The 22,585-nt window shown below is 33.2% G+C and overlaps 3 protein-coding genes and 1 long non-coding RNA gene across 6 annotated transcripts in view; 2 read left to right on the forward strand and 2 right to left on the reverse strand.

Annotated features, from left to right (window-relative positions):
* Positions 1–3,154, reverse strand: part of LOC119188905 — a 70,455-nt gene extending 67,301 nt beyond the window's left edge. Inside the window, exon 1 of the long non-coding RNA XR_005112154.1 lies at positions 3,028–3,154. This is a non-coding gene — a long non-coding RNA (uncharacterized LOC119188905). The remainder of the gene's footprint in view (positions 1–3,027) is intronic.
* LOC115448293 (probable G-protein coupled receptor CG31760) overlaps positions 1–7,476 on the forward strand; it is an 82,943-nt gene extending 75,467 nt beyond the window's left edge. Inside the window, exons 12-18 of the mRNA XM_030175686.2 lie at positions 508–652; positions 899–968; positions 1,172–1,310; positions 1,713–1,818; positions 2,437–2,580; positions 3,048–3,212; positions 3,895–7,476. Coding sequence (XP_030031546.1) covers positions 508–652; positions 899–968; positions 1,172–1,310; positions 1,713–1,818; positions 2,437–2,580; positions 3,048–3,212; positions 3,895–3,924 — 799 coding nt within the window. The 3' untranslated portion in view covers positions 3,925–7,476. The remainder of the gene's footprint in view (positions 1–507; positions 653–898; positions 969–1,171; positions 1,311–1,712; positions 1,819–2,436; positions 2,581–3,047; positions 3,213–3,894) is intronic.
* LOC115448297 (protein MIS12 homolog) lies at positions 7,469–8,976 on the reverse strand. Its single transcript, XM_030175690.2, has one exon. It carries the CDS (start codon positions 8,792–8,794, stop codon positions 8,177–8,179), a length of 618 nt encoding a protein of 205 aa, XP_030031550.2. The 5' UTR covers positions 8,795–8,976; the 3' UTR covers positions 7,469–8,176.
* A 2,453-nt stretch (positions 8,977–11,429) lies between these two features.
* LOC115448299 (dual 3',5'-cyclic-AMP and -GMP phosphodiesterase 11) overlaps positions 11,430–22,585 on the forward strand; it is a 239,158-nt gene continuing 228,002 nt past the window's right edge. For 2 of the 3 annotated variants that reach the window (XM_037437274.1, XM_037437276.1), the window contains exon 1: positions 11,430–11,744. The gene's annotated coding sequence lies outside the window, so the exon portion shown is untranslated. Of the gene's footprint in view, positions 11,745–11,837; positions 11,854–22,585 lie in introns of those variants that run through there. The other variant, XM_037437277.1, reaches the window with a different exon arrangement.

Here is a 22,585-nt window from a genome sequence, read left to right on the forward strand (position 1 = left end):
CATGGCAAGGTGTCCATATAAACTGATCTCTGCTGATTCCCTTTTCGTAACTTATGTTAAATTTAATAATCACTAGCTTTTCCTAACGGCTTCACCCATATGAAGGAGTTTTCTGGGATAAAAGCCCTACTATATATATTCCCGGGATAGTAAGTAGCCTTCCCAGGGTCTTAAACTATCTCCATACCAAATTTCATTTTGATAATTATACCATGTTTTATGTCACGGCCCGTCTCCGTGGGAACGGGATAAAAAGTATGTTATGTCCGTCTCCTGGTTCTAACCTACTTCCCTACCAATTTTCAGCCAAATCGGTTCAGCCATTCTTGAGTTATAAATAGTGACACTAACACAACTTTGTTTTATATATATATTAGAATGATTTTCAGACCACATTTATGCATTTTACTATCTATATGTTGGTTCCCTTCCGGATAATTTCATCCGTCGCCACTTATAATTACAGTAAAATGGTTTTACCGTAATCTCACCTTTTGTTATTTTCAGAGTATCCCTGACATATAGAGTGAAGTCAGCACACAAACTGAAGTTGACTGACAAACAACTTCTCCAGTGGATGGCGCCTATATTACTTATCATGTTGGTTTATCTAGGCACTTGGACACTGTCTGCACCGCCCGACGCGGAGGAAGTAAGTGTTTTTATACAGGATGTTGCAGAAAGTGGTTTCAATATTTACCCTACAAATACATTTAAAGTTTAACTCTATTATGAAAGTGTTAGATGTTTGATGTTTTCTCACATTTCAATCCTGAAAATATTAATTTTAATGTTGTGTCTTGTAAATTTTTTTTTACTATAATTACCTATAGTGATGTAATTTCTTGGTATTAATTTCATCATTTTAAATGTATGGTAAATGTGTTGTTATTTTTAGATTACAGATAACAAAGGGCTGAAGTTTAAACAATGCACATATAATTGGTGGGATCACAGTTTAGCTATAGGTAAGTCCAGGTTGTATGTTGAACAATGACTCCAATTTTTGATAAAAGATTTTGTATAAATTATATTATTTTTGTATTCTATAAGAAAGGGAGTATTAAATGCGTTATGCATTTTTACCAACTCCAAAATGTTTAGACCCGCTATTTAAAGATAGGCATCTCCTAATATACTACCATTACCAATTCCAATTTTCTTTTTCCAGGTGAAATATTGTTTTTGCTTTGGGGTGTGCGCGTCTGTTATCGTGTGCGTCACGCAGAGAGCTTGTACAATGAGGCGAAACTGATCTCCTTCGCCATTTACAACATATTCACTGTCAACTCACTGATGATTGCTTTCCAGTAAGTGTCAAATTATTTTATCGGGTAATTTTGGAAAATATTTATTAAATATGTATGACTAATATATTAGCTACAGTAAAAATATAGAGGTCACGATTTTTTTTCTTAGACAGATATTGTTCTCTGCTCTTTGTATACTTGTATGTCATCTGATCATTTTGTGCCGAATAGAGCCTTTTTCCTCCTTTGAATTTCAATACACATCCTTAGATTGTGTCAGAAACGATACAAGAATCCGTCTTTTTTATGGTGATAAGTCGTAAAATTCTATCTCTCGACCAATTCCAATCATCCCAATTAAACGACACGGACCTTAGTGTAGCGTTTGTTATGATATATTCAAGCCCCTCTCGCCTCCTATATACAGAGCTATTTCACCACTCGTCAATGTTTTTATTACAGTTTACTAATCTTGCCAAGAGCTGGTCCAGATATAAAATACCTCCTCGGTTTCATAAGAACCCAACTGTCGACATCGACTACGGTGTTGCTTGTATTTTTGCCAAAGGTAAGTAATTCTTTTTTATACTTTGAAAAGTGTACTAATAATTACTGGTAAAAAATTAACACCAATTACTTGTTACCATTGTGGTGATATGGATCCGCTTCGTTATCCACAAAATATTTACTTTTGAATTTTATTATAAATTTCTACCACTGTCACCTGTGTGTCATGGCAGACTTCACATACCCGCAAAATTTTCAACATTTTCTTTCTTACATTCACGCAACGCAATACGCACATGATTTAGAAAAGTCAGAGCCTTCTGCCTTTTGAACTTTAGACCTGTAAGCGTACTAAACAGTAACATAACCTTATGAGGGTGGATTAATGCCCACCCACGTTGTTTTGAGTAGCAGTGGCGTAGGGTCCATATAACCCGATTACTGTCGCTTCCTTTAATGTAGAAGTTATAAATAATCTATTTATCATTAAAACGATTTGCAGGCCGCATTTATGCATATTAGTAGGTACTTATATGTTATGTTGGATTCCCTTTCGGAAAATTTCACCTTTCGCCATTGTTTAGCCCACTACAACTGTAAATTTAAAAATTAGGATACACCCCCCCACTCCCTCTGTAAATGAGTTACGAGTATGGTAGTGAGCCGCGTGGTCCGGCAGGTGCTGCGCGTGGCGCGCGGCACGGGCGACACGTGGGACTCGCGCGCGCGCGCCCGCGGCGTGCCCGCCTCCTCCTCGCTCAACGGCATCGGCCTCGTGCCCGACGACCCGCCCGACCTCTACCAGGAGAACGAGGAGCTCAAGGTAACCGCAGCGTGCGATCCACGGAACGTAACGCATGCGTGAAACTAAATATGCAATGAGCGAGCGAGAAAGAAGAGATTTGAATAGCAAAAGAAAGATGAAATGTATTTTATATAACATTTTGTGTAGCTGTGAGTTTCAGTGGAGATAACAACGTACCCAATGTGAATGGCGCAAAGATGTAAAAGGAACATTCAAAAAATGATCTTATTCTTAAATATCAAGCTCGTGTCGAATAATAAGTTCTTCAAATTAAAATAGACAGGAATATTATTTTTTTTTTAAAGAGTATCTGACCAGGCAGTATTAGGCTTTATAAAATATTTTTACATCAATTTGTAGGTGACAACGTAATATCAAAATTCGAAATTAACCAATGGTCATGTTCGTGACGATCTCATAAAACTGTGAACACTAACTATTAGCAAAGAATGTCTATGAACTTACTGTAATTTTTGTTATTCCAGGAAGAAGTGCAGAAACTGGCTGCACAGATAGAGTTCATGAAGATCGTGCAAATGGAGATGCACAACCGGCACCTGAGGCCGCGCCCCGGCGGGTACTTCACGGCCAACGCCAATATGCCGGCGCCGCAGAGCCCAATGCACCCCAAAAGTGTTAACGTTTCACAAGTAAGTTTTGTGATCTCTCGTTTTCAATCTTCAATTTGATGGCAATATGAACTACTTAGATTGAGAGATAGCTCAACCAAACGACAATTTGACAGTTATATTTTTTACCTTGAAGAATATTTATGTTAGGTTATCATAATACTATGATAACCACGAACAATAACACGATAATACTATCTGACCACGTAATCAAAACCTGCTTGGAGGTGCCACTTTTACCTTTATAATTTCAAATAAAACATATTACTATAATATACGGTTTTTTACTATGCTAACCAGGCCATCTCTATTGACCTTATAAAACGTGGTTCATACAATGCAATAGTTGTAATTTTTGGGCTTAAAGCGCGAGCAGCTAGCAGCACACAACTGGAGTGTTGAAAAAACCTATCTAAGACTATCTCACTAACTGGCATAATGAGGCCGAACCTCAGTGCGTGTTGCGCCCGCACTGTCGGATAGTGAATTCTATTGGCACCGTAGTTACCGTGTAAATGAATATGACTAATGAGACTTTCCCATCGTCACACTCACCAATACAACTCCTGTAAGCCAGGAGCAGCAGTGGGTTGAGTTGCAAATATTAATTGTCCACTTCCCTGCATAGCAAAGTGGGCAACAAAATAATGAACTAAGGAGGAATTTTAACATGAATGAATATGACGAAGTAGGTGTGTTGCAGGAGAGCGCGGAGTGGTCGGGCCCGGTGTGACGGGTGGCGCTGAGCGAGGCGCGCTGGCGCTGGCCGGCGCCGGGCGCGGGGCCCGCCGCGCGCCGCCTCACCACCGACCTCGACCGCCGCGTGCCCGCCTTCGTGTAGCCACCACGCGCCGCACACCACACACCACACGGTGGGGGAACTTAGACAATTCACTTAGTCCGGGGCAAACCACTGTATATTTCTTCGCATCTAAATAATATGTTGTTGTATGAAATGGTTTACAGTCTAAAATTATATGAAATATTGATGACATCTGTCTAGTCCACAACCTTACCAAACTTGAAATTCTGATTACATTAGTATTACCATTTATACATTCAATTTCATATATCTATCCATCATCGGCGAAAAATAATTCTCTGGTATAATATGTGTTTGTTGTATTAGTCTGGTTCAAAATTGTGTGACCCATGTTATAAACATGCACATTTCTCGTTTGTATACCGCCTTTATGTTTTAAGATACGATAGTATAGCATATATAATGTAGATCAATTACAGTGCGGGCACGTTAGCACTCACAGTAATATACATAGTATGTTGAAAAATAATATCTATTATTACAATTTGTGATAGGTTGTATCGTTTTTACAATTCTTCCAATGTCAAGTTTGAAAAGCAGAAGACACATGCTATATGTATGTGAAAAAAAATTCTGGCCGAGTGAATATGAAACAAAATTAATGTATAAAAATGGAATAAGAAGAAAAAAGGAATCTTGAATAGAAAAAATTCAAGATATTACCATTATTGAAGGGACAGATACCCAGATGTCAATAAACCATCATGCTATATTCTATTATTTTGACATTATTTTATATAGCGACTGAAGTATATTAATTCACAGAAACTGCACTCCCCAGCTTTTGAATGTTGTATGCATCAGCTTTCAACGATTGCATGAATAAAAATATGTAATACATATTTCACTATGAACAAATTAATTTCTTGGAAGAGTTTTTCAATTGAATTAATTTTGTAAGTATTGGCAATATTTTATTTATCTTAGTCTTTTCTTCTCAATTATATGTGTAGTACGCCAAAGAATTTCATTTTTTGTAAGTACTTTTTATAGATCATTTTATTTACAAGAAACTTTAATTATAGTTATCTTGTATTAATGTGCATTCTATGAATGTTTTTTTTAACACATATATATCAAAATAATTTAATTGATATTTAACTGATAAAGTAACATTTAAAATACTCATGGAAGATTGATAATCAGTCAACATATATATGCACCTAAAGTGATCTCTCTGAATTTTATTATTTTAATTTGTTTGTTGTGTAAATCAGATATGAGTTATGTTTTTTTATGCTATATTACACATCTCTTTGTCGTTTCTTTAAGATTGACACTCACACCAAAACTCCTAAGTAGTTTGTGATCTTTAGGTCTGAAGTTTTGCAAATGGACCAGATTTCAAAAATTTTACTAAAATTCAAAAAATCTTTACTCAGGACCACATAAACTGTATTCTGACATAATAGGTATTATATCATTTAGTTAATTATGAATACTTTTATTAAAATGTTATATTTTAATTACTTTTTAGACACTTACGTAGGTCAATGACTTTAATGATCCAAGGCAAAACTATGGCCCTTGTAGCCCATATATATATATTTTTTTTATATATAAAAAGGTTGAGTGTGGCTCCTTTATTCTGTTAAAAAAACATTTGTGGTTGAATGTTAATCTAATATTAGGTTCATAATTATATGTTAACCTTTAAATTAAAACATATTGTGTATTTGCTTTTACATTTGGAGTGATAATGTGTTTGTTACAAAAATATTGCAGTTGTACCACATTTAATGCTAGTCATATATTATGTAATAGCAACAATTACATATTGATACTTGGTTAGTGAGTATTTTATGGACATAATATAATAAATAGTAATGTTTTCTGTTCCATATAAATTAATACTGTGAATATACCATGCACTATTTGTGTAAAAACAGTGACTAGAAATTAAAAATGTATACTTATGTAACAGTTTGCAGTATATGCATACATCTTACAAATTCTTGCTAAAAAGTAACATTTGTATTACTTGTTTTGTAAATTTTACAATAATTGCAATGTCATACATTCTTCTTTTTGCTTGCTTCAATACAACAATGGCAAACCAGTGAAAATTATATATAAAACCGTGTTTGTACTTAATTAGCATAGACAATAAAGTGGCAATGTTTTAATTACTTTATTATATCAAAAAAAGGTAATTTATAATAAAATAGTTTAATTATTCAGTACATTCAGTTGTCAAAGATCTTTAGTTTGTACTATCATCTTAATATAAGTTGTATTATAGATATAAGATTGTGATTATCCATTTGTATATTACTAGATGTAATAAATTGTAAATAACAAATGAAGCAAAGCATCAATTCTAAAATGTTGTACATAAAACCATTAGAAATTATTTATCAAATTACAATGTTTTAATTATTTTATTTTACCTGTGATAATTATAATTAATGCAGTTAAAATAACTGTTATGTTAGTCATCTTACCTCATGCTTAAATTGTGATAGATTTGTTTAAATACTCCATGATGCATGTGTATATTCAATTATGTTTAATTCTACATTAAAATTAAAAAATTAACAATGTTTGAAAATTGTTACCATTTTATATACTTTACAATTATATATAAGCATGAATAACTATACTCTTTTCACAATAAAAATCTGTGTGTTTAGAAACAATTATTTTTCATTTTTGGCTTAAAGGTAGAACAACAAAAATTGTGTTGTTCATAAAACTGCGTGCATTATGGATATTAGATAATTCCTCTTATTTGTGTTACACGGTAAGTTTGAGCTCATTTTTTTTTACAAGTGATTGTTACCAAATATTAAATAATATGTAATGGATATGGTCACTTGTCATTAAGCTTTTTATTAAGTTGACTGCATAATAGTGGTTAAGTATTTAAAAATATATATATTGTAAGTAAATGTTTAGTTGAATAAATCAAAAGCAGTATCTATTACTCAAAGTATCTATACTTATATGTAAATATTGATTTTCAACATAACCAAGATTAGAGAAAAATTTTGATTGTTATTAGTGGCATTAGGTACAGAATTAAGAAATAAAGTGAAATACATACTCGATTATGTGTATATCTATAATATTAGTGGAGATTATTAAATGCTTTGTTCAATTAGTTACAAGTACCAAGATTTTGTGAAGCCAATTTTATTTATTAGTTAGTAGTATGTGAATAATGAATGTGATACCAAATAAATGTTAAATAGTCATAACAATATAATGATAGCATAATCAAATCTATTATTGTGTACTTCTCATTTGTAAAATACATTTTATGTGCCAATTTTTAAACTTCTGAATTATTGTAAAGTTTTGACTGTTTTATTTTGTGATTAAAACCTACAATGTAGTCAATAAGGTGTAATTGTAATTGGATGTTAAATATTTGATGTAACAAGTGTTGTTATCTGGAATCCAGTTATAGATGAATTTTGTGTAAGTTCTGTTTTTACATTAAAATAAAAAGTGACTGTTTACAATATTTTATTTCATGGGGAAAACTATTCTATTGGATAATGTCTACAATCAGCTTATAAACATTATTTGCTTTGTTGAACAGCTTATAGAACTAAGCAAAGCAAAATATAATAGATAAAAAAAAGTTTGTTAACATGTTTTTAAGATTTCAAGACAATAAGATAAAGTAATTTCAAAAACTATATGCGCCGGCTTGTTATTGGCCTATCTACTGTATTCATTTCATCCTATATTTGTTTGTTTTTGATAATAGTGAGCCAACCAAATATAATAAAATAAATTAAAGTTAATTTATACAGTGAATCCTTTCAAATTACAAAACAGTCTCTTGCTGTGTCTCACCAGTCTAAACATGATAAATTTAATAAATACATTGTGATTAAATTTGGTATGGAGATTCTTTAAAACCCTGGAAGGATAAAGGCTACTTTTTATCCCAAGAATCAATATATAGTACAACTTAGATCCCTAAAAAACTGATGTGTGCCATCACAAGCAAAAGCTAGTAGTAAACAATTTGAAAACTCAATAATGTAGCATTCTTAATACACTTAGTTTGTCTTTATTCCCAAATAATTGATCAAATTTAAACAACCTTAACTGAGTGGGTTATATCGCAAATTACTAAAAGCAGTGTTATATTCAACAGTAATTATAAGAGAAGAAATATTAGTTCATTAAACAAAAGGCAATATAATTAGTCTTTAAAAATTTCAGAATCATGTTTTTTCATGAAAGAAACACTTGCACACAAAAACTGAGTTTCAGTCTGGAGTGATCTCATAATTTCATTATTGTCTGTATTTTTAAAAACTAAATCTAAAGCTTCCAAATCTCTTTTGGCAGTCTCGCACATTTTCTCTACAGAGGATAATTCCTCTTCTTCAGCATTAAGCAAAGCTTCCATCAACGCACCTCTTTCAACTCGTTTTCTAAGGGCGGCTACTTCTTCTTTCAACTGTGAGTAATCTGCATCTGATATTTGATCAATCTGGCACTCGTTTTCTGGCAACAGCGTGTTTGGAGGAATTTTTAGAACACGTTCAATTTCTTCATCAATTATTTCCAGTGACGGGCCTGCGCGCTCGCAGTACAGTCTTATTAGTTTATCGCAAGACCGTGTCAACGTAACCTTGTCTGTATCATTTAAAGCCAGAGTTTCTTGCAAATAATCCTCCATGTCTTTTACTCCAGCAGTAATTTTTTGCTCGATCATATTTCGCATAGCAATTTTTAGCCGTTGTGCCCCAAACCCAAAGTGCTGCGTCTCGTATTCTTCGTCGGTACCACCACTCCAAGGCTTAGTTTTGATCATTTTATATTGTTGTTGTTAACGAAACTTTAATAGTAGTATAATGTTTAAAAAAACTGATAATTATATTTACAAATCACAACGTTTACACCACTCACAACGGAAAACTTTTAAATATAAGTAGCAGCCGCTTACAACACAGTTGACAGCAGAAAATTTACAGACTTGACAGATGACATTGATTTTTTTTTCTTCGGCCTTAGAGGACAGGCTATGGTCTTACGACCATACTGCCTACTCTTACGTATCAGTTGACATTAAACCGATCACTGCTGCATAGACTGACATTCGAGTAGTAAAGATGATTTCAGACTTGACACGTAATATTATAATAAAAAAAGAATAACCTAAAATCACCAAAATACAGAAATGACTCCTGGCTCGGCATTTTTACAAGCTTTTTTTATTTTATAATTTTGTAACAAAAAATAATGAAATGCGTTATAAGTGTAGGGCCTTTTAAACAACAAGATCTTGGCAAAAAATAAAAAGAAGTTAATGAAATATTTATGTTTTCAATATGTACAGAGGAAAACGTGAAGTTTTACCATTTAGAAATTCGAAAATCTTATGAATAATTATTTTAGTCCTTACATTAATAACATCAACATTATTTTAGGATATTGAAAAAGCAGAGCACGTGCGATTTTTGTGGAATAGCTAGATCTGTAAAAAACCGATCCTATCGATAAAATGGAATGATTTTACGATATTTTGTTTGGATTCTATAGTTATACATTACTAATGAGAAGACAACGGTTCACAATTACATGGATAATATTTATACTTCTTAAACTATTATTTATCTATGTAAATAATTAAATTCAAACCTGAAATTTTCATTCTTTCTTACCCTAGAAAAAGTTTATTCAGATTATTTTCACGAATGCAAATGTGCGATATGACTGAGGTTGCTCCGCACCAGGGTGGAGATAATGCATATTATCGATTTATATATAAGTTGATATTGAGATATTGACATTTGATTCACTATATTTAAATTCCTGAACCCCTAGCAACACTACATCTGTCAAATTACTCCATGGAATTAAAAACTCCGCACTATATTACAGATTTACTGACATTTCTAGAAAGTCTACTACGCAACATGTAAGTAGGTACCTAGTTTTATGCCGGACTTTTACATTCGTTTTACCGTTTCTGATTTCAAAATTGAATGCAGTACGCTTCGGATCCCTTACAAAACGATGTTACCTCACACACATCCTGAATTTTTTCGTGTGTGTAAGAAAATAATCTAATGCTCCATGGTGGTCTAGCTTTTTTTATAACATTGCGTTGGAATGAGCCTTTCAGAATCTGAATTCCATCTATAGATTTAATATACAATTCCGGATGTATAAGTACTGCCTGGGGCAAAAAATATCTATTACATCCCTACAATTTAATTGACTTAAAAAAGGAGTTCCTCTTTACCCGATTACCCGATTAATGCGCTAATTATAAACTGACCCCCTTATTCACAGTCGTTATTTATCTAAGGACGGAGCATTGCTGTGATAACCAATCTATTTCTCAGCTTTGTATATCTCACAACTTGCTATTTGTTCAGCTTTGTTTATCTGACAGCTTGCTGTTTGTTCAGCTTTGTTTATCTGACAGCCAACTAGATTTAAAAGTTGTATCTCAATATTAGCCAATCACAACGGCCCTATGTCTACGCATTGCGAAGCCTGCCATGCCGTCAGCACTGAGAAACAGACTTGTTATCACAGCAATGCTCCGTCCCTAGATAAATAACGTTTATGAATAAGGGCGTGATTTTGTAAGTTTTTTGTGTGTCGTGATTGGCATAGCTTCATGATGATTATATATATTATGTAGATTTCAATATAATAATCTATCGATATCAGCCGATACTTGCGGGTATTATAATAATTTTTAAGATAAAATTATAATAGATATTATTCTAGCTACGTAAGTATTTGTACCACCGATGTTTTAATCATTTCCACCCTCTGTATACAAATTTGTCTTGTTTCTTATATTTACGGTGTACAATAAAGTTTTAAATAAATAAATACTTAAGTACTAATAATTTACTAACGTTTAAATAATAGGCAAATAACTAATTTTAAAAACTATATCATAACATTAATATTTATACATTTTTAGACTAGGTACTAGATATTAAATGTAGGTAAATATTAAACTTCCACAACGTATCAAAAGTACTTACCTACTTGCCTTTTCAACGACTTATAGACATTTTCAGTAATATTGTTAGCATTTACACGAACATTTTGTTATGTGTTATTGTTCTATATGAAGGGAAAATCTTTTAACACAATAGAATTATGAATTCAGAATTTCTCCAACGATCATTACAGTTTCTCTGAGTATTTTTTACTTATTAAGTATCAATAATTTCTTATTTGTAAAAAGAAACCTGACCTTTTATGTTATCCGGTTTTGTTACAGAACTTCGAGTTCGAGATTAGTTTAGGTACACTTAGTAACATTGTTTATGTAAAATTAAAATAACAGTATAATAATATTAGCCGGTTGAAGCACGTTCTATGGATTTCGTTCATCTTCGTACGCCGTTTACGTCATGGTTTTGCGGTCTGCCGTTTGCGATTCACTTCGTTCATTTCATTTCAGTTCGTTTCGTTCCGTTCAGTAATATCGCTGAGTTCGTACTGGGTTGACGTTTTGCTCACATCATAACAATAACATAACCTTTTCGGTTTTACCGCGAAAAACATTCCAATAGGCGTTTTTTCTAAGGCATCATTATTTGTTGGTCTATTTTTATCTTATAACTTTTAACGGTATATTGCGCTAACTTGGTTGTTCAAGTGAAAAACATATTTGTTCCGCGTAACGCCGCGTGTGTCCAGTGTTTACAAAGAATTGTTTTATTTTTGTGAGTTTGTACAGTTTGTGCGTGTTCCTGACCGTGAACTTGTTGCTTTGGACGCCGCCTGAGGTATGTTAGACCGCCTAGACGTGAAATGCGCCTTGATTGCACACCATATCGCTATTTATTACTTGATAACGATTCATAATCTGCAGTGTTGATTTATAATACCACTGAGGTAAGTACGTAAGTAAGCGTGCAACGTGTATTTTTTGTAACAAATATTTAAGGTTCTTACGCTCAATTGTGAATAGATAACGAGAAGCTAAGAGGCAAGTATGATTTTTTAAAAAATGTCCGACGTGTTTTGGAAATAAAAATCTTTGATAAATAGTATTTACGAACCAGCAAAACTTTGTCCAAAATTGCAATACTTTTTATTAGTTGTACAATCCATATGACCACAAGTTCGCAACTACGTGATTTTAATTTCAAATTGGAATAGCTTCAATCGTGGCTTCGATCATGGCGTTCATGCTATAGATATCTATATTAGTAGTAGTATTCTAATTTAAAAGTGGCCGTTTGGCAAGTACGTATCATACAACTTTAAAATAAGTAAAATACAACGTAGGAATTAGGTAGATGTTTAAATAGTAGGTATGTACTGAGCATCTAGGTATAGCCAATTCGCATCAGGTATATTTTCCTTGAGTTAGTTTACTTATTTATTGAACAAACAGCCAACGACCCGCTCCGACTTCACACGGCAGAGTATACATATATTATGATTTTTTTTAAATGATGAATGAAACAGTCCTCTTGAATCAAGCCGTCCGTTTGTGAATAGTATGAAACCGTTCCGTAGTTTTTGAGTTTATCGCGTTTAGACAGACATACGCGGCTGCGGTGGGGGCGAGTTTGTTTTATATTTAGTGAAGGATATTATCTAACAGGAAAATTGACTTACTTTAAAACAATATGTTGCTTACCTATTTATTTTTATTAATTTAGGTTTTTTGTCCAAATATTTAACAAATCTATAATATATATTCGACAATTATTAAATAATTTTTATTTTAAATGTTGTTAAATTTGACTAAAGACGATCCTGAAACTTTTGTCGGAAGTATTTTTATTATAAGTGCGCTACGGAGTAGGCGACAGACAAAGGCGCAACCAGTCGACGCCACTGAGGCAGTAAGTTTATAGATAACAGGATTTGGAGAGGAAATAAAATTTAGAAATAATTGCTGGAAAATGGCTAGTCTAATCGTGTTTTCGCATATTCATAAAAAAAAATATGTTATAGATATGCCTAATATGTTATGCCTCCGACTTATCATAATATTAGGTATTTTATCTTTAAAGCGATTTGATCACATCATTGACTGGTGTAATCTATGCGAAATGAATTTTAAACATAATTCAAAGATCGTTATAATTTAAATGAGGTGTAAGAGTTTTTAACGTCAATAATGATTACCACACTTATCAGATATTATTTTTTATAGCCGGTTTTAAGTTTGGGGTTATCATACGGTCCGCCCTTTATAGGGTACACCCTGACACTCTTATATCTCTGATAATAATAGCTACGTTAGTGTAGCAACGTGAGACCGGTTAGTGAGATTACGATAATTGCATAGCATACAATTACATGTCTACTATAATTGTCCTGATAATGCCAGAAGCCGGCCGTCCCGTTCATTCATTACGCTCCAAAATTACTTTGACAGATTGCCACTGTTTCAAACCGGACTTCTGCCTAATGTACACTCAAATTAAAAACTAATTACATAAAAGCAACTTGTCCCTACGCAACTTGTGTTATACATTTGCCTAGTATTTTTTTTTATTCCTTATTTATTTTGCGGCGCGGCGGTTTGTCCTCTCTGGGATTTTTATAAAGCTATGAGAGATACTAATTAAGTTTAGGCGCAAAAATTTTACGCTTATTTGAATGTCATAGACGTGTACTAATGAACATGGCGAAATAATCGAAATTTAAGATGTTAAAAAAATATAAATCCAATCGTAGTTAAAAAAGCATACCAAAGAAGTAAAAATCCAATTTTTACTGTCTTACGGAAAGGTAGATGTTGAAAAACTCGCAAGATTATTAAGAAACCAACAGTTCCATTCACCCCCTAAGTGATAGTAGTAATAACGCGTATTTAACGCGCGAAAAAATTTCCAGAATGGTTGTAGTCTAATCGTCAGGATCTAATAATACAAAGTACGATGTCACCACCGCTAAATACAGTTCTTCTTTCGTGTGCAAACTTAAAATACCAAATGAAAATTGCTGGATAAAACACGCGAAAAATGTATTACTTATCATTCGCTATTCCGAGAAGTAACAATATAATTCCGTTAGGTACTGCTCCGTTGAAAACCCGGAACTTGAATTAATTTAATATTTTAACTAATTTAGTGTTTTCTCATTATGTATGAGTTATGACCTTACTTAAAATTCTCTTTTGATTTATTGCTATGCCAATATTTTGTTAGTTTTTTACTTTAACACCAATTTTAAAGTGTTTTTGCTTGAGTTTAAAATCTCGTGTGACGGGCTTAAAAATGAGCCGTAATCTTGTCCAAGAGCGTAGTATCGAGTCCGCATTAAACACTTCGGATTGAATGTAAAAACAGGTTAGTCAAGTAGGCATATAACGAAACAGCCTTTGCCTGCCCGTGTCAACAAGTATTTACATTTTATTGTATACGTTATTTGGAATATTGGTATCGACTTGTGACCTCGATAGAATTGGGGTAAGTCGAAGTGTCTATGCTCAAATAGATGTTCGGGTTGCTTGTTGAACTTGCGTATTAAAAGGCTGGTTTGTGTCCTGGTGAATAATGTTCGGTTATATTCGTGTAGACATTACATTTCGCACAACTGTTGAATGTTTAACGGGCGTATGTTTAAAAATATTATCAGGAAGTAAAAATACATAAATCAATGTCAGGGAATATGGAAAGTGTTTTGAAGAAAAATATTTGCCAAATACAGATTAAGCGGCAATAGCTTAGTTGGGAAACATAGCGGGTTGCCGAGACGAATGTCTGCAGGTTCAAAACCCAAGGCACGCACCTCGACTCTTTTCTTTGTGAATTATATGCTTTAAAGGTGAAGGAAACATCGTGAGAGCATACCTGAGAAGATCTATATAAGGAATTTGAAGATATGTGAAGGCTGTTAATTCGCACCAGTCCAGCGTGGTGAACTAAGGTCTAACCCCTTTCAGAGGCCCGTGGCCTCTATTATTATAAAAAGTAATTAATTTAATAAAATCATATAATGTAGGATGATACAAAAATAGCTATTACTTAAACCTATTGAGAATAGAGAATGAAGTATTAATTGCATTTCTCCAGCGCCACCCCTCGGCGCGTGATGTGTGGGACGATTTAATTTAATCGTTTAAGCCTAAAGGATATTATGTCACGTTTTCAATATTTATATCGATTTTATATACGTTTTGATAATAATTTATTACACAATTTTATAATTATTATCTGTTCTTAATCCGCGAAATTCGCGGTTATCTTCTATCTACGATAAGAGCCCTATCTTATCAAACCACGGTGTATTTTTCACCCATTTTTTTTAAATCAGTAATATACAACTGTATTAAGTGGGGTGTGAAATTAAACTATTTTTTGAATTTTATCGCGTGTTTAATGTTTTAGTTTTCTCCCGACGTTGCGAAGACTTTGTAGCCTTCGTGATCACGAGGGGGACGGTGTGCGTGTGTATGGCCCACGAAGGCTGCAAAGTTTAATTTAAATGTCTAACATTCGCGTAAACATAAGAAATCAATAAGCGGGATGTAGCCTGTACAGTATAGAAGCTACATACTTAGGAAGAGTTAGTCTCATAGTAAATAAATCTATATTTAAAATATTTACTGTAATACCTACTTTATATAATAGTCTTAAGTCGTCGAACTTCTTAACGTTATTTTGCATAGTCACTTCGTTCTGAATAATAATCGACTGTATTGTGCAGAAATGATCCAACCGACAACTTTCAAAATTAAATTACTTATTCGAAACAATTGATAATAATCTGTATTCTTTCGTTACTAAAACTCATATTATTATAGCAATATAATGAATAGTTCTAAGAAGGCGGATATAATATATTTATATATACGAATTCACTTTATTTTTGATAGTTTGAAATTATTGATTTTAATTTTTAACCAGATTGTGTGTTAGGTCACTACTGCACAATACAGTCTAATTGTGCTGTGCAAACGGTATTTTTGGAACGTCAACACGGCAAAATACCCAAGACTGTTCTAGTTTTAGGTTTACAACGCTTTTTCTCCGTATATGACAAATGTACCTGATTATATGGTTTATAGGTCAACAGGAGATTTAATATAATAGTTGTTTCCGGACAAAGTATTCAAGAGTCACAATATAAAATATTTTTACGTAACGAGAGGTTTTGTAACGTTTATTATTCGATGAGTAAATGTTATTTTTGAGGATCAGCTTAATAGTAACATTAAATGTTACAGCTTTGGTGGTCTTGGCACTCTGACTGAAGAAACAAATGGTTTCAGTCGGGAGACTCAATTTATAAAAAAATTATCTATTTTTCCTTTCAATATTAAAATTATATGTAACAACCTAACAAAAGGTAAATTCACTTATTTCGTTCTGAGACAATAAAATATCTTCTTTATGCTAAACTTATAATATTTTTTAATTTGATAAGACAATTAAAACTATGATTAGGCACTAGCTGTAAATATATGATTAATAATAATACTAGAAAGAAAGAAAAGCGATTTATTATACTATACTAATGGTAGCATTTCATAATATTTTATAAGGCCACGAAAAGACATTGCACCTGGCAGTAAATGGGGCGGGTGCAGTAGAATGTTGACTGACGAGACATGATTACCCTCCAATAAGCGACACAATTATGCCAGCCTGTTAGAACCGGATATACACAAGCTGATCCCGGAACGCGATATCCTTACGTGAGCCACTTTGGCGGGTTTTAACACCTTGTATACGGTGGTCGCTATCCGGGCGGATATAAAATATATCCCACCACCAGCGACAAATTGTTTATATCTGCTTGAATAGCGACCACTATACATAAGGTGTTAAAACCCAGTGACCTAATTGAGAGTGCCGGGATCAGTTTGTATATATCCGGTTCAAACAGGCCGACATAATTTTGTCGACTGGCAAGAGATTTACATCATCTCCCGTCCCACTCCATTTACCATCACGCAGACTGCAGTACGGTCACTTTTCGTGCGTATATAGATAAAAAAAAAAAACAAAAAAATATCGTCTTATTGTTCTTAATATAGGTATACCTGTAATACACACATCCATGATAAATTAACTCTCTGAAAGCAGTTACGTTCGCAAACGGTCGACAACGCCTTACCGAGATAATAAAACCTCTTTAATGTTTCCTATTAGGACTAAGTCGACATTATTACGATATAGGGCTGACCCGGTCATAAAAACGTTAGACGTCTTTATATAAAGGTTTTGTTTTTACTTAAATGTTCTCTAATAAATCGTATAGCAGTATATTCCTTTTATCACTAAACCACACGGTATACGTCGGTTACAATTACTCATTTTAGCATAACATGAATAGATAATAATATAAATATTTAATATTCTCACTGATGAAGATTCTAATTGAAATGTGCTCCGTCTGTCCTTACACCCCTCAAATTCATTCATTCTTTTTACACAACTTGCAGAAAGGATATCGACCGCTTGCTTTTTGTTAAACATTTCAAAATCCAATCCAGAACCAATACCGTCACAATGGTTCCTCGGTCTAGGATTTTACCACGAGACGTATATCGCAAACTATATAATTATATGTATACATGGTGTTTAAAGATCCAAGAGACGATAATATAGTGATGCCAGTCGTAAGGCTAGTTTGGCTTATACGACATTTTTTGCGATATTAGATTATACGCGTATTGTGATTAAGTTTATTTTTCTGTGTCTTTTGAATAGTGTAAAATTTAAAAAAAATGTCGCTAAGACAATTAGCTTTCTAATCGTCGATGTATGCGAGGCCTATAGCAATTATTACGAAATGGATTCCGGGTTCGTAGACGGCAGTTCGTACATATTTTACGGGTGAATCAAAGTGGTATTATCTCTCTTCTCTTATCAAAAATTTAGGTCGATCAACAAAGATTAACATTTCGTACTGGTGGTAGTTGAATATGCTATACTTATCCTTAGGATTTCAAATCAGTGCTATCCTCTGGAGCACTTGCAGGTACCTGTATAGTGGATATAAAAGAAGTTTTTAGAACACCATAGAGATAGACAACTTTGTTTAATATAAAATTGGTATTGAAATTAGCCTTTTTCTAATACAGATTAAGTACCTAATATGTATGATAATGAAGTCAAAATGGATCAAGCTTTACTGGGGCGATTATAATTTTAAATAGGTTTACGTAATAGCTGATATGTTGTATTATCACAGCTTCTGTTGTAACATTAAAATAATTAAATATGTTTAGATTTATATCAATACTTAAGTTAGTACTATCCGAAGGTGTTTTGAAAATAAATAAATAATAGACGTATTGTCGGATGGTAATTAAATTAACAACTACTTATTAAACAATAATAATAATATTATTGTTTAATAAGTAGTTGTTAATTTTTTTTTGTGTTTCGAATGGGCTCCACTATTCGGTCTAACGAATGGCTTCAAATGTCTGTACTAATATGATAGGAGATTTATTTTTTATTGCTTTGAATGACGAGACGAGCTTGCCGTTCAACTGATGGTAGCTGATAAGCGATACGACAGCCCATAAAGAGTAAAAACACCATCCAACACATTGAATTACAAAATATTGTTTTGTATTTCATTGCGCTCGGCATCCTGAGACATGACATGTCCAGTAGTTACACTGGCTACAATGTCCTTCAAATCGGAACAAAACAGTGACTACACACTGCTGTTTAGTGGCAGATATAGACATTGTGGTGGTACCTACCTAGCCGGAGTCTCACATATTTAGTATGAAGAATTCACTCATTCAATCCAATGTGTGGTACACTATCACGTTTCACAATATAGGTGTGAATGAGTACACACGAGTATTGATATGATTGCGTGCATATGTCACAAAGTTCAACCGTTAACTTGTTTGAACGGTCATTGTGTGTCGTATATAGATTTAATCTTAATTGAATAAGTGTTTTGTGTGAATTTAACCTTTATGCATTACAAATCTCGTATGTTACAGAATTCCGCTGGTGCTAGGGTCACTTGTAGATTGGCTATCTGGGTAGCAACCATCATAATGTCTATTTTTATTGCAAAGCAGCAGTGTGTTTGCTGATGATAGAATATATTTTATATTCACCTGGACAGCGACCATCATACACAAGATGTTAAAACCCATAGTGGCTCAAGTAAGCGTGTCGCGTTCCGAGATTAGCTACTGTATCTTCAGTTCCAACAGGCCGGTATAGTTGTGTCGACTGTCAAGGGGTAATCATCTTTCGTCAGTCGACATACTATTGGATCTCACTCCACTTACTATCAGGTGCAGTGGGGTCACTTTGTTCTGTACATATTAAAAAATACTGTTGTGTCCTGCTTTGAAGGACATTATAGCAACCACAATTCATACATTATGACACTTTCATATTACATCTCAGGGTGACAAACGCAGTGGAGTCTACGCAGTACTTTAATTTAAAGTTCTTATGGTGTTGCTGCTGTTTATCGGCGGTTGTATTGCTTACTATCGCGTCATTCAATCGAAATAAAAAATATATGTAAAAATATTAAATATATGAACATATTCGTAAGTTGAATAGAAATTATTATGTACCGTTTTTTTATCTTAGTTTTTTGGGCAAAAAGAAAAAATAGTCGAAACATTTGAAAAAGCTAATTACGTGACTTGTAACATTATTTAATCGTTATCAGTATTTTTATAACGTCGCGCGTGACGGCGTGTATACAATAAGACACCTCATAGAAAATTTTCCCGACACAATTACAATATTTGGACACAAAATATTCGCACGCTACTTTAAGTCATAGTTTAGGCTAAAAATTGACGAATAATATTTTTATCTAGTTAATACATTAATATAAAACGTTTATGATATATTAGAATCACACTAAGTTGCACGAATTCGGTTCCCCAAAGCATTTTGTCTTTAAACTACTAAAAGCACATAAGACACCATATATAAGGTTGTATCAACCTTGTATATTATGTTTGATCGGCGTTATTATATATTTGATCGATATTTTTTATCAGAATGATATTACTATTTAATAATTTCGCAGTTCTTACTCATTACCTTATATATATATGTTTTATTTACGTTCAATGAGCCGCGCACGTGGGTTAGAATATCGGATCAAATACAAGCATGTTATTCGTGAAACACCAGTTATTGCCTCTTGCCGGATGTGTCGCCCACGCTGAAAACAAATTGCCAAGCCAGGCTCGGATAGTAACTTTTTATGTTCTCATTTTATGCTATTATATGGAGGTTTTATCAGTTTATCACTCGACGCCCATTAGAAACACGCTTTTGTGTTCCAAATCTAAATAGAAATTTATGTTTATGTGTTATTTGGCGGCTGTTACTAAACCTTGTATAAATGGTTTGTGTATTATTAAAAATAACCACCTTGAAATTAATGTTACGACTTATGTGTACATAAATAGATAATATACAAAATTTTATTGATACTAATTAATCATATACACGCCAACCCTGTTATATTGCGACATTTCTATTATGAAGTAATGTCGTGTGAAGTAAATATAAATATATGTACTATATGAGATGATATGCAAGACTAAAGAAGCACAAGTTAGATATTATTAGGATCGCTTAAACTTTAAAATATCTAGTCTTTACCGAGCCTTAATGAATACAAGCATGAGGCGTAATATGAAAGTAGGTATGTATTGTAGTGGTACTAGTACTTGGTACTATTTAAATCAGAGCATATCGCGACGTGTCGTGAAGTTTTGGTTTGCGATTTTCCGCCTGGCAATCAATTTATTTAGTACTCGCTCGTGCTCATTTAGTACCGAATTAGTGCGCAAGTTGATCCAATTTGAAACATTACACATTTAATAATTAGTTTTGATGCGTTATTTATTTAATTTCGCAGTTGCTAGTGATCTATGCTAAATCTACTATAATAGGCTGCTAATGGCAAGTTATGCGTTTTACCCTCATACTAGCAGCTCGCTCAACCACCCAATAATATCTCGCAAGCTGTTTATTATTCGAAATAGCCACCTTCGGAACCATACAAATTATGAGCAAGTTATACGACATACACAATATCAATAAGATTTACGTTTCTGAAAATCTTATTTAAAAATATTAAAAAGTACTTAAAGAAACGCTACATTTGTCTGATGTATAGAGCGTGCTGTTAAGTGAAAACCTATTGTAAAACATTATATGTCTCAAGGATCTCGCAAGAACGGCGGCTCATGCATATGGATCGTTAACAGTACATATATTAAATATTGTTATCACCGTATTCCATAGATGTTTGTAAATGTAAGGAATTAAAACGTGATAGTCATGATAATACCAATTAAAATCAATCGGATAATGTTAATAATAAGTTCATGACGTGGAATTGTGAGGTTTTCGCGTTAGGAACTCATTCATAAAGTTCATCGGTTCTGTTTTGATATCGCAATATGCAACAGGTTTCCCAGAGTTGAGGCGGTTTAGTCTCTATGTAATATTAACTAGTGTAAATATATTTGGATTAGAGAATATAATTTATTTGAATCGTTTTTTTTTTAATTCTTTATTTTGAAATAACGACCATTGTAAGGCGAATTTATGGCGCTTTTGGAACACAATTTATATTATTTTATAAAATATGTCGTTTAAGTTATTTAACCTTACAACCGTAGAATTAAGAGCTAAGCTAAGAGCGAGAGCTAAGAGCCTGTGAACCCCAGACCTTCGTTATTTTATAAAAGCTGAAAGTTTGTCAGCGCATGCTCCCAACACAGGTAACAACGATGGGCCATTATGAAGTTTGGGCTACAGTGGCTTTGGCAGGTACACAAGCATCTATGTTTGAAGTGGAGACCTCAGCCGAATCGGCACATTTAAAAGCTGACGGAATTAGCTACCGTCCCGCTTTACCAGTTCCTAAATTGCTCTTTTAGTAGATTTTTGATGATAATCTATTTCGATGACATTAATTATGGCTTATTTATTCAATAAAATTTAATATTGTCTACTTAAATATTTATTTTATTAATATTTGTTTTGAAAGTAAGGATTGCATATACGTTTATATTATTACTAGCTTTTGCTCGCGTCTTCACCCGCGGAGACTTTTTCGAGATAGAAATTCCCTTCCCAGGGTCTTAAACTATCTCCATGCCAAATTTCATCAAAATCCTTTAGGTAGTTGTTGAATTTAATGCGTTCAGACAGGCAGACAGATGCGGCAGTTAACTTTGTTTTATAATATAATATTTTTAGATCATTTCAGATTAACAATTCAGCCATACATGATTGTTGCGTAACTTTAATCAGGCAACGGAACTCATGTAACATAAGTCCTCAAAAGAAATAAATTTACTCCGTTTTTGCAAAATTTTTCATTGATGCTCTGCTCCTCTTGGTGATAGTGTGATTTAATATAGCCTATTGCCTTCCTCGATAAATGGGCTATCAAATACTAAAAGAATTTTTTATTCGAATCAGTACTTCCTGAGACTAGCGCGTTCAAACAAACAAACAAACAAACTCTTCAGCTTTATATAATAGTATAGATACAATGTTACCTACTAAACTTTTTTTGTTAACAGGAAAATGTATTTTCATTATTTATGTACATGTATTATATTTTGTAATATTGCAAAGAAAATCGTTAATCTTTACACCTGGGGCATTCCACGTGAAGCGGGCAC

Source organism: Manduca sexta, chromosome 10 (genome assembly GCF_014839805.1).
Source record: "Manduca sexta isolate Smith_Timp_Sample1 chromosome 10, JHU_Msex_v1.0, whole genome shotgun sequence".
NCBI classification, from domain to species: Eukaryota; Metazoa; Arthropoda; class Insecta; order Lepidoptera; family Sphingidae; genus Manduca; species Manduca sexta.

Coding starts and splice junctions, on each gene's coding strand:
- LOC115448297 (XM_030175690.2), bottom strand. CDS start 8,794: ATGATCAAAACTAAGCCTTGGAGTGGTGGTACCGACGAAGAATACGAG.